Raw genomic sequence first — 27,986 nt, 5'->3', positions numbered from 1 at the left:
AATTTCATTTCAGAATATGTGAAAAAAGTATGATTTCTCCGTACAGACTTCTTTGCGATGTTTTTTTATTACTAAAACAATTTAGCATAATAATAAATAATAAATAAGCATAAACTTGTCATGATTTTATTCTTTAATTTCACCTCTTTTGTATTCAAAATTCAACATTGGACTCTTGTACAGTTGCGCAAAAATGTTAATAAGTCCTATAACGGGAACAAAAATACAATTATGTGAACACTCCTTTCACTCCCAGGATGTAAAATGCGAATAAGGAAATAGAGTGCAATATATCACAACAATAACTTGAAATAAAACCATATATTGATTATTGGAGAGAAGAACATATTTAAAAAAAAAAAAAAACAGTAATCTCTTAAAACATACAACTAGCTGACCCCACAAATCTTGTTTTGCCCTTTACCTTCATTTACCGAATCCATTGAAGGTCACGGTAAACCAAACTATCTCTATATCGGGAGTTCTCATAAATAATATACATTTACAAAATGTCATTAAAATCGATATAGCGGTTTCGGAGATTAGTGCGAACAAGGATCGTGATAAGAGTCTTTTAACTGACTTCAAAATAGGTTTTCAATTCGATTAATTTTTTTTATGTTTGTTACCTCATAACTCATTTGTATATAAACTGATTTGGAAAATTGTTTTATTTGAAAGGATACTTTCAGACCTGACCTTATAGAAATTATCAATATCGACTTAGTAGAGTGGTTTTTAAATCAGAATAACTAATTTTATTATGATTAATGTTGGTGTTTTTTTTTTTTGTCTTGTGGATCAAAATTTATTATTATATTATCATGTATGTAATGTATATTTATTCCGAAACATAATTCATCTTTGTACTCACCACCTATTACATTTACAAACTATTCAGCCGTTTCGACATGATTGAGTATTAATAGCTCATAAGGACTATTTGATCGTCTAAACATTTGTTATTAATTAATAGAACAACATAAATTGAAACTATTAACAATTTTATCGTAAAATATTTAAATATTTTACAATCTGGTAAATTACATTTACTTATTAATAATATTTTTTATTATTTAAGTCTATACGTTATTATTTTTATATTACATGTTCGTTTTAGCACTATAAATGTTATTTATAAATCATAAATTTAATAATTCATGAATTTTAATATCGTCCTGTAGTCATTTTTCATCGATTATGAGTATTAAATTATATCACTGATATTCATTTCGAATACCTTTGCTTATTTTTTATTATTCACATTATTTAACATAAATTAACGTCAACGTTCACAAATCACATTTAAAACTTTCTGTTTAATTTCCCACTGCGTTAACATTAAACTGTTCGTAAAATCCCCTAGCCGCTTGTAAAGCCTCTGAAATAAATTTGTCATCACAAGGATTGGCATCGAAGAAAAAAGCGCCACACTTGAGGGACTCTGAGCAATTTTCATTTATCACTGATCCATTGCAGCATCCCAATATGGCTCGAGCACAAGGCGTCAGGAACCGAGGCGGCGATGCATCGTTCACATTGCCGCTTCTCACTTTGATTATATATGTTATTTCTTCGATAGATAAATTCGCGGGGCTCTGGAATGTACTAGGACTTTTTTCTGTTACCGCTTGTGGTGCGCAAATTGCTTGAGCAAACAGCGCTGTTATTAAGATAATTGTTGCTGTGTCGGCCATAACTGGAATATAGTAAAATGAGTTTTAGTCGTTAATGCTTTAGAACGCTGAGTTTGATATTCGTTGGTACAGTTTTGAAATTGTTCGGCGCTATCATAAAATGTGGTACCTAAACTTTTTATAGCCAATTAGGAAATGTAACTTTTTCAACTATGTTTTATTATTAAAATACTTATATTTTTATTATACTGTTTATATTATGTAGTAAATATAATGAAGTTACATCAAAAAGTCACAATACTGCAGTTTAATTATATTTTTTTCCTATCATATTTAGATAAAATGCTATTTTGATAATTCAAAATATATTTTGAATTTCCAAGATACTTTAGGTTAATATAATGATTATTAATAAACTCAGCCTTGATTATTATTCGTTTGCTTGTAAAATGCCAGTAAATATATACGTTGATTGATATCAATTAGATATATTAATATATAATTTGTAATAGACATTGTATCCAATTCAGTATTAAATTACTAAATTATTTTGTTCTTCTCAACAGAAAACAACATTCTGAATGTATTCTACTTTAATTATCTCTCATCCTTATAGCAGAGACAATTAAGCCTAATACAATATAGATAATTTTATAATAAGAAAAATGCCTTATTTGATTTCTCTACCTGAGAAATATTTCTTCACAATTATTATTCGAATTTACAAAATTAAAATCTTTTTCTAAATTAAAATAACAAAATTAAATGAAAAAAAATATTTAACAAGAGATACGTGAATGAAATTAATGATAGCTTTGCATATATATACACAGAATATCAGAAACTAGTGTATCTGGTTTTCCCCATACAAGGACACTGTATAATGCTTGTTCACGGGTCAGAGATAAGTTGAACCTTAATACCAGCAACTCAATATCTTGATAATAATAATGATTAAAAATAACTTGTGCTATAAGTGTTCTTATATAGTTTATAATCAATGAAAATAATAGTTGCTCGTAATAATACAAAAAATAATCAGTGCTAACAAATAACAATATTTTTAAATATTTGTGTTATGGTATGCTAAAACCATACGGTATGTTAAAAAAAAATGTTCACTATCTAAACCAAAAATAGGATTTAATATTAAACATAACTTAATGTTTATGTTGATATTATTACTAGTTTAATTACTCTATGTTACTAGTCTATAACCTATAAAATATGTATGTTAACAATCTAATATTCATTAGAGTAAAATGAATTAACAATTTAGTTAACAACACCAATAATATTATCCTGTCAAGCTAGTAATTTAACAATGTAATCTTACTTACTGCGTTTTTAATTCCTTTTGTACAACGAGTAAAACCTTGGCACACAACACACGACTCTCTAAGAGTCTGTAATGTTTACGAATGCATGATTTCGCTGTGTTTACCTCTTTATTGCAAGACGGAGCGTTGATCACACGCTGGTGATTTACCAATCTCTGACGTAGTCCAATCATTTCTTGTTATCAATCCGTTTATTTGTAAATACAATCGATCAGAGGGGTTTTCCCAATGCGAAAATTTTTAGATGATTATATACAGGACTTGGAGGGAACGGAAACTTCACTCAATTAATTTCACCTAGGGAGAATTGAATTTGAAAAGTTGAGAATTCAGTTTGACAGGTCGAATTAAGTACATCTTCCTCCTACTTCTGAAAATTGTCTTGTCTCATACATATATATTACTACTAAGGTATCCTATCATTGAATTTTAATGGATTTAATATAATATTACTGTACGTACTTTTATTGTAACTAACTTAACTTTTATTGTAGTTAATATACTTATAATAATACTGTAGTAAAATATTAGAAAGAGATTTTATACAAAAGACATTGTTTCTACATAGACTTCTATCTTATTTGCGTTTTTATCACAATCTAGCTAAATTTGTAGGCTGTTAAGCACTATAAATTGAAAAGTGGTATGTAGTAATGGATTTACTGTATAATTGTGTATGGAAGCTTAACACGCTACTGGTTAGTTAATTTGAATTATTTTGTTTAATTTCGCAACCATTAGTGCCAACCATGCGACTGCCAACATTTGAGGATTGATTACTATTACAATTAGTAGAGGCTGTACGACCTTCCCTGTTAGTCGTTAATCTCCGACCGTTATTTAATCTACACACATATTGCGACACGTGTTTCATCTCTATACGAAGCATCACTAGGCAATTAATCGAACGCTGCTGAGAACCTAGTGTTGACTGTTCAAGCTACGAATTACAGACAGAGACAGTCTTTGGCGCCGATCAGTCAATCCTTAAATATTGACGAAGTTAAATTAAACAAAATAATTATAAACAACTAACCAATAATATGGACTTCCGACTTCTTGGGAAATAAAACCCAATCTTAATACGTTTATCATCATCATCATCATCACATCTGCCATTATCCGCCCACTGCTAAAGATAGGCCTCCTTCATAAACTAAAGAACGTTCCTGAGCCACCTGCATCCACTGACTCCCTGTAATGTATTTGAGGTCGTCACTCCATCAAATAGGGGGCTGTTTTACATTGCTTTTACACGTACAGGGTGCCTACTCAAGAATTACTGCTTCTTCCCATAAGCTGAGTCGTCAGTTTCTTTACTACTCCAAATTATATAAAGAAAAATTCAATAATAATTTTTACATCAGAAATAAACATGTTACTATTTTTATTTTTATATAACATTTTAATTCACATGAAAAGGTTTTCTGGTAAAAATCTCTTTTTAGAGATAAGTTCGGCTCGCGTTAAAAAATTAAATGCTCTTATCACTATATTCGTGTACAGTAAAAAATAAACTTGTAGCAACTAAGCATTATAATTAAGTATTGAAAACTAAGAGTTGTAATATTATTGTCTCAAGTTGCTCTGAGATTTCAGCCTTAAGTTATGCTTAAAGTGACTTCATACATATAAATAAATTTATTATAAAATCATGGTTTATGTTTGATATTTTATAATTAAAATAATTATTGATAATTAATTTAATTACAACATTAATTTAATTTATTTTTTTTATTTTCTCAAATAAAAAAAAAACATTATTGATATTCATTATTAGTAATTGACAAATAAATATGTCATTATCATATCAAACGTTATCTGTCCATAACTGAAGTAGGTATTCCTTATAGACTGCTATAATGGAATGGTCCTAAACCATTTATATCTAATGACTCCCTGGAATGTATTTGAGGTTTTCACTCCATCTAGTGGGGGGGGAGGGTCATCCTACACTGTATTTGCCTGTATTGGGACGTTTCTCAAGAAACTGTCTTTCCCATCGATTGTCGGTTCTACGAACTATGAATAAATATATGTATATTACAGTATAATATAATATTTTATTGATAGATTGTACTAATACATTTAAGAAATAACAGAATAATTTTAATGCATCTAAAAATCTGCATTATACATATCTATAAATATAATGATATGAATTGATTTCAAATATATTTATGTTTACAACCCAAGAAAATTAATTACATAGATATTAAATACACTAGACTAGCCATAGACTTTTAATCTATTTTATAAAGTACCTACTACGTATGTAGCCTCCAGGTAACTTAGAACTGAGTTGTAAAAATTATCGCACACAGAGATAACAACCATCTAGAATTTCTGAAAATAGATCTCTATTTATATTTATAGACAGATGCATTCTGTTCTACATAAAACTATAGTTATCTAGCCAACGTTCTATTCTAGTCTAGTCGAAATACAATTGAGTACATCAATTCGTGACAAGAACATCTCATGGCCTTTTGTTTGAACTTTACAACAATAAATAATTATGATTATTCTTTAGCCAAGGTCACGAAAAGGCAAGTAAATTATACAGCTAATCATTATACAAACAACAAACTATAGAAAAAAATTTAACAGGTATATGTACACCTATATTTGAAATTTTATCTTGTGTTGTCTCTTAAAAAGTCATTTTCATTTTTCTTATCAACATGTGTTACTACACGTAATGAATGAATTTACATCTTTTATTTATAATATAATTTTAATTTGAAATCACAGTGAAATTTACCTTAAAAAGAAATGGAAACGAAAACATTGTTTTGGCGTTTTTTATCATACTATGATAATAGTATTACTATCAAAAAGTGTCCAAATATCTCAAAGTAATATCTGGTGTTTAGTTTTAATATGGCGCAGTGCGATAGATGAAGTCATTAATTTATTATTAATGTAGAAATAATTGTATGAGGCAATAAATGTATTCTGTTATTGATGTCATAACACTTTTATTTTTATGTTATATGTATTAAGCATAATATTCTCCATCTTTGTAACAGATATCAATTTCTTAAAATGTATGTCAATTTCATAAAATCCAGGTACTGCTACAAAAAACGTGGATACAAGAAATGCATGTACTTTATCTAGAAAAGCTGAGTAATTGAATAATTTTCGATCAATTTATCAGCTTAAAGTATAGTAGGCCACTATGATTTGTTCTTTTTCGCAGTACGAGATCACCGATCCTTATTTATTTTATAAACTAATAATACAAGAATTAATTAAACAAGATACACTAAAATATTATTTCTAAATAGGTAACACTTAGCAAAATTATATAAAGGCCTGTTGTAATTTTTTTTGTAGGACGGTAACTTCTTATTAAATTATAATATATATAACACTATGTACATCTATAGGACCCTTACTTGCATATTTATGTAATTATATACTATATAGAATGCCTAATGGTATTGTTCAAAATAAAGCCTTAATCCCTTTGTAATAAAACAGAGATTGTTTACAATATTGGAGTCCGTCATTATTATTTTTCTCCCACTTTATTTAACGAATAAAAAAGACAGAATTGAGGCGTTTATACGGACGCTTGCTCCTATAAAACAAATGTAATTTGTGTGTTTTAAACTGTATGTGCCCATAAGAACCTGTAAAAATTTGTGTGTGCGTGCATATAGGAGTTGAGGAATAACCGATTACCTACAGCAGAAAAACTCACGAAGCCGATGCCAGGTTAGTCCTCCTCGACAGACAGAATCTTTCCCTTATAAAACGCTTCCACTGCGGTGTTTTACCTTAAACAGGTATTAAGTCTGCTCTGTATAAATATTTTTTCGTTTGCAAAATAATAAATAAATAAATATTTACTTAATACAATCTTAAATTTATAACAGGAAAAATATTAATTAATATTATATAAGATGTTCTTTTTTATGAAATAGCCTGGACTGGCTACTTAACACACATGCACACAACAAAACAATTTATTCATGATCCCAAATGATCTTTATGTAATTAATAGTGAAGATTATTCTAGAATGGTTTTTAAATTATATTTATTTTCTTTCATATAAGTAGGAGTTATAAAACTCCGTATTTATAGAAGACAGTACAAATCCTATGCGATAATACACAAATACAATAACATCAAAAACGTGAAATTAAAATATTCTTTATAGCTATAGTAATGCTTCCTTAATATTTCCTAACGCATCATTATAACTAACCTTTTTACCAAATCTTGAAATCAGTCCCTCCTTCTGAACCTAACAAGTTGTGGGATGCAAAATAAGAGGTTGCTTTATTAATTATACTTGTAATACATTGTAGATAATTGTTTTCTTTTTATTGTAATTTACTTCACTATTTAGTAATACAGTAATTATATGTACATTTATAAATAATATAAATATATAAGTTTAAAATTACGAAAGCGAGGCATTTAAACAATAATACAACACAAATAAATTAAATTCTGGCAGCTATGATAGTTATTAATCTCGTATATGTAATTTCACTATCTTAATTCTACAATTTATCCAGTTCTTTGTCCATAGAACCTCTGGAATCTATCGATCACTCTGAGTATGACGTTGGAATCACAAGGATTTCCATAAGCCGTTGGATCGGGGCACCCTTGTAAAGCAAAACAATCATAAGTCACCTGAAGTTGATGACAGCAAGATAACACTGCACCATCACATGCACTAGGGGCTTCTGGAAAAGGATTCACAGTTGATGGATTCTGTACTGGATTTAGCGTAGTCGGATTCTCAAACGGTCTAGTTGTTGTCGTGACTGAATCGTTTACAGTGCCTTGACTACTACCATGTTCAACAGGTGGGGCTGGTCTATCCATTGGCCTATCAGGTTTAATAGGCTCAAAAGATATAGGCCTTGCACCATCATCATCATCTTCTTCTTGGTTATCAGTAGCTTGTCCAGTTTCGTTAACAACTCCCCAATTTTGTCTCTCATCGTCCATCTCTGGGAATCTGTTTTCTATATTTGGTGATGTATTGTTTTTATTGTCAGGAGTATTAGTTGGTATATTTTCATCTTGTGTAGTAGAGCAATCGCATCCTACTTGTGGTATATAGAAAACAGGAAGATAAAATGGGAAATGATTTGGAGCAAACGAGGGCAATGATGGTGCCGGCTGCCTAACTACATCGCTCAGCACTTGCAATCTCCTGTGAATTTCTACGAGAGGATCCTCGGAGCCGTACCCAGAGTTGAAAGAGTCATCTCTTTTTCCATAACTTGGATATAATGTTGGGTTTAATGATGAAAAACCATAAAAGTTGTACCATCTTTTCTGCCGTTGGTTTTGCTGGGTATCTTTTTCGTCTATGAAGGGTAAAGCTTTACTATTTGGGTTTTCATTTGTTTGTTCGATATTAACTAATTCTTCTGGTTTCTTTTCTTCACTTGGTGCAGCACTGACTGAAAGTACTGTCAGCGCGACAAGCAGAATACAATACTTTGCCGCCATCTGAAATATAAAAACAAATATTATTAAATATTAGTTAAATATAACTGAATAACTGGCGATGCGCCTCGGCTTCGTACAGGTAGATAGATAAAAAGATAAATTAGTATTTTATATCAGTTAGATAAACAAATTTTTGGTACTTTAATTTATAATAATGCAACCCATTATTGTAATTTTCTAAGTATGAATCTCTATTTTTTTCAAATAATATTTGACCTTGGTTACTTGTTAATAATGTAACTTTCTATATTTGAAAGAATTTTTGAAAATCGATTGGGTAGTTTTTGTTTGAGTTTATTCATTACAAACAATCCTTTTTATAATATTAATATAGCTGTAGAAGTATAAATTTAAGATTTATCGTTGATATATTACATTGAAATTTTTTTACAGAATTGCAAATAAACGTGAACAATATCATGTATATTATAAACTATGAATTACTACACTGATGACATGGCAGCGTTTGAAGAAAAACAATTAATTTTATTAATGAAACAAGTCATAAATTTTTTTAGTAGGTACAAGTATATAACCTATGTCACGATTTATCATTATCATTATTTAAATATTACCAATAAAAAAATATTTGCTATTATTTAAAAAATCGAACTCATTTCACGAAATATTAAAATATTTGCTAGGTGAATTTCGAAATTGGAATTCAGGATTGTTCTGTAAACAGCGAGCAATAATTAGCATTGCCGCGTCATTTGCGTTCACTATCTGACAGGCACTCTCGTATTAACAGCAATTAAGGCTCGCCACATTGTTAATCACAATAGTCGACCATTATACTGTCATTAGATTAATACTTCCTTCTCCGTTTATAGATAGAAGAAATAGAACAAACGTCATATTAGTAGCAATTAAAAATATTTTCTCACCTTCCAAAGGTTGCAGGTTTGATTCCCGCTCAATACTAACATTTGTATTCATGTATATATATGACTATATTGATTTACGTATCTATAATGTATATGTATTTGAAAAAAATGCGATTAATAGTTCATATCTTTTTCCATAATTACAAAAAATACAAAAATACAAAACTAACAAATTTCGATCAAATTTGTTATTTTTGTATCTTGAATCCAGATAAAAAACCAGATGGACAGAGCTACTTTTTATATTATTTTTTTTTAATTTTAATTTTCTATAGCTTTTGCTGTTTTTTAGAAATGTATAAGTTCATATTATATTTATATATAAAATATTTTGGAGAACCCTTTGCTAGTGTCTACTTAGGTATAAGTATTATAAAAGTCCCTTCACAAATTAAATGAAAAACATTGAATAAGAAACTAGATCAATTTTGATAAAATACACAACAGTTTTTAAGTTAATAAATATTTACCCAATTATAAAATTAAATCTATTCAGCTATTTTCCATGACAACGTAGCAGAAATAAATTGCTATTAGTGTTATTATATGTAATGCATGCATTGTACATAGACTTAAATTAGTACTTGAAAAGATATGACGCAGTACATTAGGAACGGCTAATGTACCATGTTGTAGATTATTACAGATGGTAATTCAAGTGAATTATTAACACTAGGTGTAATAGTTGTTTAGGTACAAAATTTGAATAAATTATTCTAGATTATACACATTCAAATATTAATCTCAATGGCAACGATTTACCACTATTTTTATAATGCGTGAAAATTAAATAGTAACCTCACGTATGTTATCGGTATACACTGATGCACCAGTGAGATAGAAGCATGTCAATTGGCCTATCGTGACGAATTCAACAATAATTAACCACATTAGTTGGAACAAAAAGGAACCATGTGGAGGTCAACCTGATAGCTAACCTGATAGCTCACCTGATTGCTAGGAATGGGACTATATGACTCTATTGTTAACAATCTTTTTTCCCCTCGCTAAGAACACATTAGACTATTCCTTGTTGTATAGCTAAATAGAAATACCATAAAATAGTAATAACTTAGTAAGTGACAGAAATATCTATTGTATAGTTAATTAAAAAGTGAAAAATAAAAATATTCTCAAGTCTATATTTGAAAGAACGGAATAAATAAAACATTTCATTTCAAAATAATACTCGTCTTTACTTAATAATAATTGGATCTAATACTAAGATTACACTTGAAATATGTATATGTCTTGATTTTTATATATACTTTAATTTGTATACAATATTACATAAGTTATCAATTTATATTAAAAAAAAGTTCATCTGGACTAACTTTTTAATTGAGTTACCGAAAAATGGCGCACTTTGTTTTTAAAAATATATTCGTGATGCAAAAAATATTATTGGCTAATCGTTTTTCGACACTCAGTGCTCTATCTAGAAGTATATGATCTTGACATTATTGTATGATTCTAAACAATTAGAAACTAGATACTTTATAAGTGTTTGTAGTTAGCATTTATTATTTAATTATTACCTATATACTGATAAATATTAATCAAGGTTATAACTAATGATTGTCACTTGCTTTGTGCATCTAAGGGCATGTAAAATTTTTATTCTGTAAGTCACGTTAGAAGCCTTGTAACATGAGGGCAGCCTTGCAACTGTTAATATCAGAGGACTTATCCTCATACAACTAATAATAATATTAAATTTCAAACTTATTTTTACCCGACTGCCAAAAAAGTAATGTAAAATAGAGGTGGGTTATATATCTCAATGGGGAAAAGGGATTGTTAGTGGTTAATGGGGTCTAACTGACCCATTGCCAACAATACACCTCATCAGGTCGACTTCCACGCGATTCCTCCTGGAAACCCCCGTGGTTAATTCCAGCGGAATTCATCACGATTGGCTAACTGACCTGCTTTCATCATCATCTATCATCCCTCATTGGTGCTTCGCCAGCGTATACCGATAGCGTAGGCGGGGTTACCATTCTATTCTCACCCGTTAAAATAAATATACCTTAATATTTATATATCGTATTTACAATATCTATATTTAGGTCCATTAACGAGTATATTAAATATCGGTTAATATAATATCAAAATAAAGAGCAAAGAAATTATAAGTAATACCGAAATGAGTGATAATGACCTTTTTATCGGCCATCTGCTTCCATAGTAGGAATACGAGTATATTAATATCGAAGCGGTACCGATTTTCATCATCATCAGCATATCAACCATTGACTGTTGGGGGGAAAGGAATTGTTAGTAATGGAGACTAAAAATGCCATTGCTAGCAATATACCCAACCAGGTCGACGTCCTCGTTATTCCCCCTGGAAACTATCATGGTTAATTCCTGATGAATTCATCATGATGGGCTAATTGGCCTGTTTTCATTCTCATCGATGACCCTTCACTGGTGCTACGTCAGCGTATCCCGTTAGCGCAGGCGAGGTTGCCATTCCATTTTCACCCATCAAAAAAAAACCATTGACTGTCCCTTGCTGAACATAGGTCTCCGATGTTTAAGAGGGACTCTGTTGTTGTCTAATGTAATCATATATTTGTGTATGATATATATATATATATATATATATATATATATATATATATGTATATATATATATGGTATATATATATATATATATATATATATATATATATATATATATATATATATATATATATAATATATATCTATAATATATTTACTAAGTTATTTAATATATTCAAAAGAATTTTACATGTATCCTCTAAAATAAGTATAAAATCAAATACGAATAAAACACTAGACAAGTATGTAAGTAAATAAAAATTAATCTATTAACACAATGCATAAAATGTAGTGATTAAATCGAAATGTGTATGTAAAATATTATTAATTTTGTTTTGAGTTTAAATATTAAAATAAATAATATTAACATCAACAACGGAAAACTAAACGTTTTCTTTCTTATTTTATTTTTCTTTTATTTTTTATTCCATCAATATTACAGGACTTGTTGAAGAATTTTCAATAAGTATAGTGTAGTACAAAAGACGGTCTTATTGCTAAGCAATCTCTTCCAGACAACCTTTGTGTAGGAGGAAATAAAGAATAAATAGATTTTGTCATTATAATAAAATTAAGATACTAAAATAATCGAGATAATATTTACATATTATTTTTAGACTATATAGTATTGTATTTAGATTATTTATAGACATAGTACCTACGTACATTGTCTAGAATTATTAAAGTCCAATAAATAAATAGTACATAAACTTCTTATCTATAACTTAACTTTATTAAAGCGGATTTCTATTGTACACTATCCCGTAATTGTTCCACAACTGAGCACGGATCTCTTATCATAAGAGGAAAATACGAGTATTAGTCTATTTTGGCCTCGAGTTTACTTTACATTCGTATTTCGCTCTAGAGACGAAATTGGAATAGTGACATCATGACTAAATGCTGTACGCAAATAGACTTTTAATAATCTCATATAGCGAACCTAGTCTGATATTATATAAAAAAGCAAATGATTATTAAATTTGAAATCTGTAATTTCATCAACTGCCATTAATCAACACCATCAATTAAATCATAACTTCTTATCAATACTTATATTGGTACAGGTAAATGGTCACTACTTGCTATCGTATGGTAAGCTAGTCATATGCTTGATACTATCACATTTAATTCAAATTCAAATTCAAATTCAAAAATCATTTATTCATGTAGGACATTTTAGCCGCTTATGAACGTCAAATTTTTACATTATAATTTTATATTTTCCCTACCGTCCAGTTCGGTATATAGATCCAATTGAGAAGAACTGGCAAGAAACTCAATTGAATTAAAATATTAGTTTATTTACAATGTATATTTATATAGGTGTCTATGTCTAACATTAAATGAAAATTCAGTGCATGAACAACTATTGCCATGCACACTCGTCATTCAAGTAATCGTTTAGTGAGTAATAGGCTTTGCTCAGTAAATATGATTTTACAGATGTTTTGAATTTATTTAAGGGTAATTCCAACATATCCTTTGGTATCTTATTGTAAATTTTTATACCTATTCCCATAAAAGACCTATTAACTTTTTCTAAACGATACTTGGGGACAGCAAGTTTGTCTTTAAATCTAGTATTAATATTATGAATATTGCTGTTTTTTGGAAATAAGTCAAGATTTTTATGAACATATAGAATATTTGAATATATAAATTGAGAAGCAACGGTGAGAATATTTGCCTCTTTGAATTTCTCTCTTAATGAGTCACGACTCTTCATACAGTAGATCGCTCGAACGGCACGTTTTTGTAATATGAATATATTCTTAATATCTGCCGCTTTTCTCCATAGTAATATTCCATAAGAGAGTAAACTATGAAAATAACTAAAATAGACTAATCTAGCAGTATCAGTATCAGTGTACCGTCTAACTTTACGCACGGCAAAAGCTGCTGAACTTAGTTTCGCTGCAAGGCTTTGAATTTGTGCACCCCATTGTGTTTTATTATCTAGTGTGATTCCTAGAAAGACAGTAGATTCTATAAATTAGAGAGATTCGTCATTTAATTTAATATTGCAATTAGTATTAGAACTTTTAGATAGAGAGAAATTAACACATTTTGTTTTTTTAGCGTTTAACATTAGATTGTTAGTTGTAAACCAGTGCAGTAAAAGCACTATTTACATCGTCATAATTATTAGTCATTCTATTAACTTTAAAAATCAATGAAGTATCGTCTGCAAACAATACTATGCCGCATCTATCCTGCATGGCATATGGGAGATCATTAATGTAAACTATGAATAAAAATGGACCGAGAATAGATCCTTGAGGTACACCCATTTGCAATACTCATAAATCTTCACTTTCTGTATTCTATCAGATAGATAAGATTTTATTAAATTAATACTATAAAACCCTCTTGTACAGTGAGAAAGAGTTTAACAATGCAGTTTTGTTTTGTTATATGTGACTTTCTAGGACATAGTTCTAACATAAACTTTTTTTTTTCCCGATATATTTTCATTTATTTAGAAAAGATATTTGTTTATTTGTTAGAAACAAATTATGTCCTTCAATATACGAAAAATAGTCCACAGAATGTTACCTCAGCGACTGCGACGTTAAGTAGAATGCGCACGAACGCGTAGCCGAGAGTATTCTTCGGAATGCACATGAAGACGACTGTGTTCCACAGAATGCGCGTGTAACTTATTATGTTTCGTGTAAAACGTGTACAGATAATCGTGTTCACAAAATAAATAAAGTTTTTCTATACGAATTTAATACTACCGTAAAAACAGTTTCAATTCGCTATCAACACACGCCGACTCACGCAGATTGACGTAAACTATGCATTAAGCTATTATAAGCGAACTAATAGATATCAGTCACTCAAAATCTCCTCCTTACATCATCTTGTTTCCATCATAGTAAGTGTGAATTATTCGTTAATTATCGCCTTTAATTAGCCCTCATAACTGATTGCGAACGTGAGCACATAGTTCCCTATCGAATATCGAGTTTGGGTTAAATGTCAAATTTACCTAATCATGACCAAAACGTACTTGACTTGTAAAGTTCAAAGACTGTATAGTTCATAGCTGTTAATGTTTGTAGATTTCATCACATATACGTGGACAATGTGTGATATACCTGTATGAGTTTGCAATGTATTTGCGAAATAGGCTACAATGCCAATAAAATAATTGTATCTTTTGTTGGAGTAGTGTTCATCACTGCACAAGGTCCGATGCTCACGTAAATAGTGATAATGTGTCGTTACATTGTATCAGCAATAGTTTGAACATAAATTCAAAATAGTTTTTCACAATCTGTATAAATATTTGCCGTACTTGAGTGTCTGTCGCCAAGCAATAACGATTACATGACTCTTTCGATATGAAGAGTATGAATACCAGCGAAATTACAGGATACGAAGTCATAATATATTAGTCCTCAGGAATGACAACGCATCATGGGCATCATAAGCGCCACATTATATTCTGTGATGTTTGAAATATGTATTATAAAATTCATGTTTTATAATTTATTACTTATAAATAATAACTATTTAAATAATAATAAAAATAATTTTAAATAAATATAATTTATAATAAGTAAATAACAATAATTATAAATAATAATTTAATTTTTAGCACTATATTCTATTTTTTTATATTAAACATTCATCAATTTCAATTAAATGTTTTAAATTTATTTACATAATTTTAATAATAATAAATTGTAATATAATTTACTATTAAAATTGTGAAAGAAATAAAATATGTTTTACTCTACAAATATCGAATAAATTTGAATATAATATTAAATAATCAGTGATCGAACTGACAGGCAATTACGTACAGCCGTCAAACTTTAGGTCAGCTCCGGGTGCTATCGTGAAATATTTTAACGATTTATATTTGTGCCTAATATAATTAAGGACGACTATATAAAATGACGTAAGTTAAACAACTCGTTTCAATGTCTGTTGTTGAGTATATTGCCTACAATTAATATTCCTAACAACAGATTCTTAAACAGGATTATTAAGATCCTGTTTAATAATAAGTCTTAATTCTAAGTCTTAAGAGCGTTCTAAAGAAGAAGCTAAAGTATGGCTTACCGAAATATTGCAACGTCGCAACTATTTGTGAATTTTTAGAAACAGATGAAAAATGTTCAATGTTTAGGACTGATTATTTAAAGCGTTCTCCTAGCGAACTAAAATATTAATCATAAAATGTGTTGCATATGGTGGCACTACTCGTAATTCATATTTTAAAAGAATATTATTGCATGGTATTCTTGTTAAGCTGCTATTATGAACGTTACATTTCGCCATAAGAATAAAAATTAATAGGACTGCTACCCAGATAATATATTTCGACGACATTGACTAAAAAACATAATTTAATTTTCTTGTCACATCTTCGCTGAGAAACAATTTTACCTTCATTACGATATACTTACAGTGATTGCATATATTTTTAGCTTCTATACGCCAACCAAGGCAACTAAAGGTAATTATTTATTTATATCCTAATAGTAATTGCCTTATTTAATTTTGCCTTGATATGAGGAAATTATTTTTTTTAAATAACTTTAAAACATGTTTAGGAATATTATATTTCCGTATTTTATTTCAAATTAAGTTTGAATTAGAGTATTAGATATCAATTGCCATTATGTTACCATTATGATTAATTATATTACTATAAATTTAGTTAATGTATATTATTTTAAATAATTGTATGTATACATATATAGATGATAAGTATCTACATATATAAATAATTTATAAATTTACACATGTTGTTTTTTGTTTATATCTTTGTTTATGAATTTATCTTTAGTGTTTAATTTGTTGATGGAATAATAACTAAATAAATAAATTGGGTAGATAGATGTAGTATATAAATCTATATATAGCTTTTTTCTCAATATATTTTAAGATGCATTGTAAATGTAAACATGAAACTCCCGAAATCTGCATATCATTAATTTCAATTGTGTTGTTGCATATTGTTCATTTCAACTAAATTACTTACTTACTAATCCTTATTAATATTATAAATGTGAAAGTGAGTTTGTTGTTCATATCTATAGGCGATTATTATTGACTTCCATCAGGTGGCTGTCAGTTTTTTTGGCAATGAACTCGATTCTAAGGCACTATTTACCTAAATTTATCTTTTTTTTTTCATATAAGAGAAGCGCCACTGAGGTGACGCGTGCGTTGCCGACCCTGAAGAAACCTCTTTACTCCCCTTTTGAAGAACCCCATATCTCTCAACTTAATATTTTAATTTGATAATTTCGCAAGATTATTGTTGTAAATTAAAAATTAAACTTATAATAAATAATTTTGATTAAAATATATTAGATATAATTTACTTCATATTGGTCCTAGGTATAAAGATTTTTATCCGTGTGGTCACGGCATAGAATAAACCACCCCTTCTTTTCTCGTGGGTGTCGTAAGAGACGACTAAAGGAACTTAACATAAAGCAACGACGTTTCTCTTAAAATATCCCCAAAAGTCTATTCGCAACTGCAGTTGCAAACCCGCCTGCCAAGCGTGGCAACTACTGGCAAAACTCCACTTATGGGGAAAGCTTGTTTTCAACAGTGGACAGTTAATTGCTGAAATAATAAAGATTTCACTTTGCCGAAATTGAAGTTTTATTTTTAAAGATAAGTTTAGAGAAATAAAGCCTCAGAATTGATCCCACTGTAAGTTGCATAAATCACTTAAGAATTCTTAAGTTGCTTTGTTAAAGACTTTGTCATTGGTTAGATATAGATAAACATATATTTGTTACACCTGATAAAAGGCGACCATTAAAAGTGATTCATTTATAATCTATGCATAATTGTCAACCACATGCCTGACTTACATTGACGGCCTCCTTTAAATAATGAGTTTGAAATACAAATAAACAGTACCTGATAAGAAGTCTTTGTCATAGTTGGATCGAGAGTATAGGTAATAATTTAAAAAAGTCTATAAAAAGCCTCAATGGTGACATAATTTATACAGAATGAAGAGTTAACTCTATCGAATATAAAAAATAATTATCAAATTCGGTTAAAAAATGCCGAAGATACGAATATTACATGTGTGTTAAAATTTAAGAAGTCGCTAAAAAAATTAAATTCGTACTTGAAAATACTTATTGGGTTTTTGACGGTGATATAAGCAAATTATACTAAAATTTTAATCTTTTAAAAATATACTTAACACGGTTCATTAAATTTAAAAAAATCGCACCATTTCCCATAAAAATATTATTAGTTACTACCAACTTCAAAAAAGGAGTAAGTTTTCAATTCGATTGAATTTTTTCTAAAGCGATTTGGAAAAAATATATCTTTTTAAGTAAATTTCCAAATCGACTCGAATTAAATCTCAGATTGGTCCCATAGATATTTCATTTAAAATATTATTTACTTATTATTATTTAAGATATTTCAAATTCAGTTCAGTAATTTGTTTTCTAAATCAAAATAATTGGTTTTATCACAAAGTTTGTGTTTTATTTTTTGTAGTATAATTTACTTGTCATCAACAATGTAACAGAATAGAATCGCCTTTTAATATTCCCAGCACGGCACCAAAGGCATTTCACCACAATCGTTCGGGAAAGAATTAATTAAGTGTATGAATTGGTGACACATTGTGATTAATACAGCAATCGACGCGACGGAACAATGAGGCTCATACAATCATACATTGTTATCTTGTTTACAGGCTCTTATATAAGTATTTCTGTAATATTTTCTTAATTATCATCATTTATTTTTATTGCGGAAATCCTATTTTTATTTTGTTAATCCGGTTACACGTAATAACAATTTAATGATATAATTAATATAAATTGATCAAAGCAAATAACAAATAAAATGGTTTAAATCTTACTAATTATTCTAAACTGGCTCTTGTTTATTTTTATTAATTAATTTACTCTTTATTGAGCACATTAGAAAAAAAATTCCCAGTCAATCTTTGGCTAAACAGAAATGTAATTGTGTGGTGAAAAATTTAAATATTTGTTGAAAAGTTGTAGATAATCAGTAACAAACGTATCCATATTATTTAACAAATTATACAACATATACAATGGATAACTACTGCACATTATAATCATATAAATATACTTGCATGAATACATTAAACTAATATTTTATACATATACCAATAAAGTAACGATAGAAATCAATGGTAATGATGATGAAAACGATGATGAATTGCATTGCAATTTCACAAGTTCTTCATAAGATATTCGTAGACTTTTCTTTTAAGTAAATTTATTAGACACTTGTCTGATGTAAATGGGAAGCACATTCCAGAATCGTGAGGCCTCAAGAATGAAGGAATTAGAAAGAAAACCAGAACGATGAAGTGAAATAGAGAGAGCAAGAGAGCTGTTAGAGCGAAGTTCGCGTGTGGAAGTACATTTCTAATATTCTGGTAATACAGAATTAGTGAAAATAGAGAAAATATTGCAAAGCAATCTGAACTGTCTACGTTGACGTATAGGGAGCCATTTTTTCCGCAACTTCGTTCGTGTAACCGGGATATGTTCACTAATCGGGATAAAAGTTGCCTATGTCCTTCTCCATCTCATATAGTATGTATATATGAAAATTCATAGTGAATAGTTAAAATAGATATGTATGTATAAAATAGTAACGATATGGAACATAAAGATATTTAGATGCATATTTATGTGTGGATCTTTGTTACTCAATCTTACATCAACGGCAAAATGGCTGAAAATAAAATTTGATACACAGATATCCTAAACTAAATTGGCATACGATATATTAATTTAAAAGAGCAAATTAACAGAATACAACGAGTTATAAAATAAAGATAATTTAATGAATAAAATAAAGGTATTTGTGCTATAAGCACAATTGAAGTTTTATCAGGTAAAATGCGTACTTTACAGAGTAGGCTATTAGGTATAGTAACAATCGATTAATATCCGTAACTACTCCATTTATATCTGTGAGCGTATTTTATTTTTGGAACAACAGTTGCATATATTAAGTTTTTAGTTTAAAACAATGATATTTTAATCTTAGATTATATAGATACAGCCTCTAGTCTCAAAAACGGGTCAACATTTGTCAGCTAATTGTCAAATTAGCTGACTCGTTTTTATATTAATGTGATGTAATGACCATGTATACTATCACTAATGACAGGTATTATGCTTACTCTATATATCACTGTGTATAGAAATGTTTATTTTTCAATCGTATTCGTAGGTGTTCTTTAAAAAAAAAAAAACAAAAAAACAGACAACTATAATCTTAAGCAGTTACGTAGGTAGGCATATTAGACAAACTCTTAAGTTATGATTAGTTTTAATTTCTCTGAGTATTCACTTTATGCAGTTACTTTTTTAATTTAAAACTAACACATTATTTTGTATTATCTACAATTGAACCAACGACTTTAGACTCAAAATTAGATAAATAACTCCCACGCTGCCTAATCTTTATCATCACAATTTTATCTTGAAAATGTAGTTCATCATCATGATTATTCATAATTTTAGTATAACCGATGCTTAATATCCCTCTGTTCACTGCCAGAAGTTCAAAGGTCAAGGTCAACAAATATTACTGATTTATATTAAAATTAGACTTATCAAATTTTCTCCAAAACAACTTTAATTTGGAATTGAGGGCGACGCATTGTATTTACGAAACAAAACTCATTATTTGTTTTCAGTTGTTTTCACTACTTAGTTATTCAATATATTATTATACTAGTAATCCGGCTCGATTTCGCCCGGGTAGATAATTTTTAAAAACGGTTGAGCAGTTTTTGAGTTTTATTACAAAATTCAGTCAAAGAAATATTAAAATATGTTTATTTATATTTATTTTTGTTGTAACATGTATGTTGAAGACAATAAAAAAATATCTATCACGTATTATAATTAACAATATGCCATAATTACACAAAAAATCGTGAAATTGAGAATTTCATTTACTATTGTCATTGAAAAACTGTTAGTTTTTCATTATTTACTATTTTTACTCGTATTTACACTCAGCATTGAATGGTTAAAAGTAGAAATAAAAACACAATCTCCTGTCATTATAGGACACCGTCACTGCATTGTACGGTAAGGAAGTGCTTTTCAATCGTTTCCTTATATTGTAAAAGTTACGCTTTGATTCGCGAGGAAAGATCTTACGTGCCTACCTAAATAGAATGCCTAAAGAAAAACAGGTATTTTAAAACAGGAAGCGAATTTCTTTTTTAAAAAATCCTAGAAGGAGATTGTCAATGTGTTATTTTTTTTTATCTTACGCGATATCTTCGTTAATTCTAAGTGGATTTAGATAATTCTTTTTAGAGTAGGATTTTTTTTAATGAATGATAATAAAATAGTAACCTCGCCTGCGCTATCGGTATATACTTGGCGGGGCACCAGTGAGGGATTAACCGGGTCAGTAAGCTCAACGTGACAAATTCAACAATGAATCAATCACAATAGTTTCCAGGGGGAAATGCAATCACTATTCCGAACGTAGATTAGGTCATAGATTCCTAAGGTAGTAGATCTAAATTTTGTGAAGAAGTGTGAAGTTAACCTTTTATTCACGCCAGCCGGATTTATCTGACAGAGAATCTGTGTTTATATTATTGTTTTTCCATTTATTTTATTGCCAACACAAATAAATGACACTGTTATGGAAAGTAGTTCTTTTTTTTTTTTTTTTTTACAACACAGGGGGCAAACGAGCATGCGGCTCACCTGATGGTAGTGACTACCGCCGCCCATGATCACCCACAACACCAGCGGCATTGCAGGTGTGCTGCCGGCCTTTTAAAAAGGAATATACTCTTTTCTTGAAGGTTATGTTGTCGTATCGGTTCGGAAATACTGCTGCTGGAAGTTGATTCCAAAGAATGGTTGTGCGTGGAAGAAAGTATGAAAAACGCACGGTGGAAGACCGCCACTCGTCCAGATGATTGGGATGAAACTTTATTTAAAATCAGCAGCAGGTATCAATCCGAACAATTCCTCAGAACACTCCCCATGATAAATTCGGTAGAAGATGCACAGAGACGCAACATCTCTGCGCAGTTTCAATGGGTCAAATCGGACAGTAAGGCGTTGACTATCGATAATTCGAGCCGCCCGACTTTGAATGCGGTCTAACGGAAGGAGTTGGTACTGTGGCGCTCCTGCCCACAGGTGAGAACAGTATTCCATATGCGGCCTGACTTGGGCTTTATATAATTTCAGGCGGTGTTCTGGCATGAAATATCGTCTCACCCTATTGAGCACTCCTAACTTTTTGAAGCTATCTTAGCAGATGACCGCAAAACTGGACGTCGCAAGATATATCAACGCCCAGAATTCCTAGACTTGACTTTTATCATTAAAGTGAGGAGATACGACAAACGGCGTCTTTTTCCAAACGCGCAGACTTGTAATTTGGGGTTAAATTGGACAAGATTTTGTTCACCCCAGATCGAAACTTGATGGAGTGAAGTTTCGATTTCAGACAAAAGTCTATTATTCGGTATGTTTTCCGCGAGATCTTTGTTATATAATGTATCTCTTAGTTCCGCATAGCAATGAATATTATTATCTGTAACATATCATTGATATGCAGAAGAAACAGAGTCGGATATAGTACACAGCCTTGCGGGACACCAGCATTCAAAGGTTTTAAATCAGAGCATGCACCGTCGACTACGTTTTTACGTTCCTTGAGAAAACTGGCGACCCAAATGCACAGTCTCGCAGGCAACAAATGAAATATTAAAATACACCCGATTATTTATATTTAGACTAACTTTTTACTCTCGATTGCCACTGCCCATCGGTGTGTTGAAGAAAAGATCAAAAAAGCCATATCGATCACAGATCATGCTCTTCTATAAGCAGTTGACGGTTAATGATGGATTCCATAACCTTCGAGAAAAAATCGTGATAGCTATGGGCCTATAGTTAGCTGGATCTGAGCGATTGTTTTTAGGGATCGGATGCACCAGAAAAAACTTTGGGACAATGCCCGATGAGTTAAGCCGAAAAAGACGCGTAAGAACCGGAGCCAACTTGGTGCGCACGTCCTAAGCACAATTTACCATCAGCATTGACTTATGGATTTCGAAGAAAAGTGCTCTACGCACTGAGCTATGCGTGAATTTAATGTCAGGCATAGAGCTCCTACAACACGTGATGGTCGGTGGTGGTTTCTCCGTCATCCAATGTCGATTTGACGCAAAGATGGATCCAAGAAGATCGGCCTTTTCTTTCGTTCTGGGCCAACGAGTCATTGTAAAGGTGGAAAGGATGACTTACAGAAATTCCCTTTGCAGCTTTGGCAAGAGACCAGAAAGCTCGAGTCCCAGAGGGCAAACTAGCCAGTCTCTTGCCAATTCTACTAATATGCTCTGAATAACTCTTTTGAAAGACCTAGAGGCAGAGTTATTTTAAAAGCACTGGTGTTAGGATCTCGCGACGCCACACCTTTTTTAAAAGCACTCCTGTTTCAGACGAGATGCTGTTCTACAGGAGGCTCCATACCAGGGCTTTTCCCTTACCACAGAGTTATAAATAATTCCATTCGAAGCACCACATCAGCAATGGAATCGGCAATGGCGTCGGGATCATCCAGTGTGAAGCAAACCTTTTTGGGTAAGATGCGAAAAAATCCGCATTTTTTGCCGACCTGTAATGCCAAATGCGACGTCTATAGAACGAGGTGGAGTCGGACTCGTAAGAGGCACTCGCTCCGCACCAAACAGTGATCCGACGATATTCGACGGAGATCACATAGTTGTCTGGGTGGGTGGTCAGCAGAAGGTCCAGCAGTGAAGGTGAATGGTCCAACACATCAGGGATTCGCGTAGGCGAGGAAACAAGCTGTGTCAGACCATAAGCAAAGCAAAGTCATGAATCAGATCTTCCCGCATAGTCGGTTGTACGCGAACCAAGCCATTCACTATTAAAGTCGCCAACAATCACGACTTCAGGGAAGAATCTGCTCAAGCAGGGAATCTGTAGCCATTTGGACGTGCTCAATTAGTTGGTCGGTTTCAGTGTTACCGCTGTGGGACCTGTATAGGCACGCATAGATGCGGGGATGGTCATTGCAATCTACGCGCAGCCATAGAATGGACAGGTCCGACCTTCAGAGAATCTGTGCAGATATTCTCTGACATTTTTACACCGGCACGCGAAACAAAACAATGTTCAAGCTTATACCCCGGGTAGGTCAGGTATGATGTTTCGTTAGGAGGGGATATCTGTGTCTCAGTTCTTAATAATGTGGCAATATAATGGATACAGAATATAGAACTAAAGTTTAGAATACATTGAAATAACTTGTCATAAACTGGAATATTTAAAAAACCAAGTACAACATGGTTGCCAATTGATACAAGCAGTACGGGTACAACAACTATTACAAAGTCAAGCGATCAAATAATTAATAATCGATTCTTATGTAATTATTAAATTATTTATGAAGACATATTAAGACATCATTTCTTGTATACTTTATCTCAACACAAGTTAATACACCTATAGAATAAATTATATATGTGAGACGTCCGTCTGTTATATACATAAATTGAACCTTTGCTTTTTCTTATGAAGTTTAAAATTCTTAGTCACCATGAGTGAAAGTTCTATGTTTATAAGAGACGGGAATTTACGCGATCATTTAGGAAAAATATAATAATTTACCTAAGTTATCTTGACATTTTGACATAGCGGTCACGAGTGAACTAATGTAACGCTGCCAAGTCTCCTTTTCTGAGGCAGAAGATTTTTCTACTATGCACTCATTGCCCAACATCACACAAATTATGCCCCTATACTAAGGGTTTCTATACACAACACTGATTGTCTTTATTCGATACATGTCAGGATAACTCAGATAAATTATCGTAGATTTCCTATATGTTTGTGTTAATTCCCGTATCCTATAAACCATAAAACATGCAACGCCAAATCAATTATCAAAAGTCTATTATGCTCGTACTGTACATATATTCTTTATTGCATTCAAACATACAGTAATAATAAGAAGTTAATAAGAATGTTATCCAAGGCGTACTTATCTCTAAATGTAATTTGTATAATTGTAATGAAAGAAAATAGTTTTTAAAAGCTATTACGTCTTTTAGTGACTGATTCTTTGTATGAATTTAACATTATACATGTATACTTATATGAAATTAGTCATTGAATGCCTTGTTTCCTCTACATTAATTATTTTTATTTATAAAAAATTCTATCAACGTTTATCAGACTCATATACAGGTTTATTACCAATGTTATATTAAGAAAATCTTGCTGCTATATTTCTTTATGGTTTCACTCTTTATATTTTATTTAACTTTTTTTTTTACACAGGACATTACTTACATGTTTATCAAATATAATACATAGCTCCAGAGCTCCATATATATAATTTGATAATCTACAAAAACTCAGCCAATGAACAGTCTTGTGCGCATCATTATTTAGTGAGCAAAACCTTTGTTGTTTATTGTCACGTTTTAGTCATTAGTGTATACAAAAAACATGACATTACATGTTTCATAAAAGGGTACCTAGATAATTTATTTGTGGCATCTCTATAAAACTTTATAATTAAATTGTTCCACAAAAACCTACTCTAATTACATCAAATTAATTATTTTGATTTAAAAATTAAAAGAGATTCCGATAAAATTTCTATGGGACCAATTTGTAAGTATATCCTTCCAAACGAAAAAGGATTTTCCAAATCAGTTTATAACTGACGCAGTTATGAGGTAACAAACATAAAAAAGATGCAGTCAAATTTAGAATCTTCTTTTTAAAATCGAATGAAAATGAAATAAATTCTGAACCTAATATTGAATTTAAAATACTTATTAATCTATATAAATTTATAAGTACACATATATAATGTACATGTACATATATAAGAACATCACTTGCAATTAGTTGGACCGAGATGGCTAATATCTTTTTCTAAATGATCGTTATTCCATTTTTCGTATAACGATCAAACGGGTAATGGGTAACCATGAAGAATTAAATTTTTAATCGGATTGATTAAAGCCTTAATCCATTTATCTGTTAGGGGAAGAAAGAAATTTAAGATTTAAGACGCAGCTATAGACAATATAAATAGATTTATCGTTTGAAGGAAGGAATATTTAAATTTTAAACCAGTTTTAGAATATTATATTATATTTTTATAATATTGTTTTATACACTTTAGCCTTTGAAAATATATAAGTTATAAATATATAAATATTGTTTATTATCGGTATAATATTTTATTACTTCACAATAAACAGTCATCACCTAGAGATGTATTATTTCATGAATTATTTATCACAATTATAACAAATTATTTATAACAAACTTGAAACATAATATACCTAAATTAATTATATACTTTTTAACAAAAATTACCTTTTATCGCTATAATATATATTTTTTCATCCAAAATTCAAAACTATGGCACTTTCACTTCAACACGCATATAAATTAGTTATAACACATATTTATTTACGCGACCAACGTTGTTTACGTCAAACAACAATACGACAAAGCTATCGCTCGACAGACAGATTATGAACTGAGTGCGCGGGCGCAGCCAGCGTGGTTTATACCGCAGCTAAATCTCTATAGAATAGACGCTACCTCCACCAGAATAACTAACGAGTGTAACATCACACCGTTATTTTCAGGGTTGTCAAATGTCTCTCTAGTTATATATTGTAATCGCATGTTTAACATTTTCAGTACTTTATTAAAAGAACCATTTATTATGTATGAATTTTGGCAGATTTTTCTGATCTTGTTAGCATTTTATTAATAATAATAATAGTTTCTCTCCCTGGGGCCCTGAACCCCGGCCGACTGTGCTTCTGCCGGGGGTTAGTTGCCATCTCCTCTCCTTAAGAGGGGAGATGAGAATTTTAGTGAAATTTAAAAAAATAATAATAATAAAGTTTATTCTCTTCACAATACCAGTTATACATCTATTATATTCTAATACATTTATTTTTGGAGGTTACATAATTTAATGTATTGTGAAGAACTGGTGTCTGAAGTAGGATAAACCTGTGTTACAGATCACCAGGTCCTTATCCTATATATTTATTTATGCATTTTATATTTTGTATCATAATTTTGTCAGATTAGTCACTGATTCCAGAGGCTTAATGCAATAATTATTAGCTGCAATATTGTGCATTGTCATGGGTGTAATAAACATTAAGAGAATATTACTATACCTATACTATTTTATCTGTGTATATATTAAAATTATATAGATGAAATATATAAGTGTTAGTTTAAATTTTACCAGAGGAAGATTTTGTACAAAAGTCGTTTACTTGGGCACCTCTGTCTCATTCGTGTTCCTACCGTGAAGCAGTCATGTTTGCATGGTTGTGTTTCAGTTTAAAGGGTAGGATATGGCAGTGAATTTACAGGGTACAAAGGAATAACTCACCTCAGGAATGGCAACTCATGGGGGGCATCATGAGAGAAACAGTGTACTCTGTTATGTCCATGGTACTGCTCATGTCTATAGGCGACGGTTCCCACTTTCCATCAGCTTTCAGCTTGTTTGCCATTTTAAGTAGCGTAAAAAAAAATAGTTTGTAATAGATAAACTCAAAAACTACTCAACTGATTCAAAAAATTCTTTTACGTATAGTAAGTTACATTACCATCCAGAAAAATATTCATAAATATAATATATTTGTTATACATGAAATTAATAATATATTATGGAGTGCTAATGATTTTAGTTTCATCCGCCATGTTATTAGTATTTTATCTATCTTGGTTTTAGATGAACTATTTTATCATCCACGATGAGAAAAAGTTATTTCCATAAAAAGAACTTTGTTCACTACCAGTGACCACTCGTGGTCGAGACGCCACAATGAAAACAACAGTTATCTTTTCTCATTCTCAATAGTGTAAAGAATAAATAGTCAATATTCATATAACGATTACGAGAATTCACATAAAATACATGCCAATGCGGTCTTGAACTTAAAACATATTTTATTTAACAATATTTACCGTTATAATTTATTGCC

General features: G+C 30.5%; 2 protein-coding genes across 3 annotated transcripts in view; one reads left to right on the top strand and one right to left on the bottom strand.

Annotated features, from left to right (window-relative positions):
* LOC113515597 (uncharacterized) overlaps nucleotides 1-27,986 on the top strand; it is a 198,233-nt gene that overhangs the window by 43,079 nt on the left and 127,168 nt on the right. The gene's annotated exons all lie outside the window — the stretch shown is intronic.
* LOC113515470 (uncharacterized) lies at nucleotides 111-26,545 on the bottom strand. 2 transcript variants are annotated; one of them, XM_052893443.1, is made up of 3 exons: nucleotides 26,341-26,545; nucleotides 2,978-8,465; nucleotides 111-1,699 (listed from the first exon to the last, which is right to left on the bottom strand). In XM_052893443.1, exon 2 carries the CDS (start codon nucleotides 8,463-8,465, stop codon nucleotides 7,506-7,508), a length of 960 nt encoding a protein of 319 aa, XP_052749403.1. In that variant the 5' UTR covers nucleotides 26,341-26,545; the 3' UTR covers nucleotides 111-1,699; nucleotides 2,978-7,505. The 2 variants fall into 2 exon arrangements, with proteins under 2 accessions (XP_052749403.1, XP_052749402.1); XM_052893442.1 differs by lacking the exon at nucleotides 26,341-26,545 and adding an exon at nucleotides 14,483-14,637.

This window comes from Galleria mellonella, unplaced genomic scaffold (genome assembly GCF_026898425.1).
Source record: "Galleria mellonella isolate WM207_F2 unplaced genomic scaffold, CSIRO_AGI_GalMel_v1 utg173, whole genome shotgun sequence".
Taxonomy (NCBI): domain Eukaryota; kingdom Metazoa; phylum Arthropoda; class Insecta; order Lepidoptera; family Pyralidae; genus Galleria; species Galleria mellonella.
Note: the sequence above shows the minus strand (reverse complement) of the source record. Positions and strands in the feature narration are given on the sequence as shown.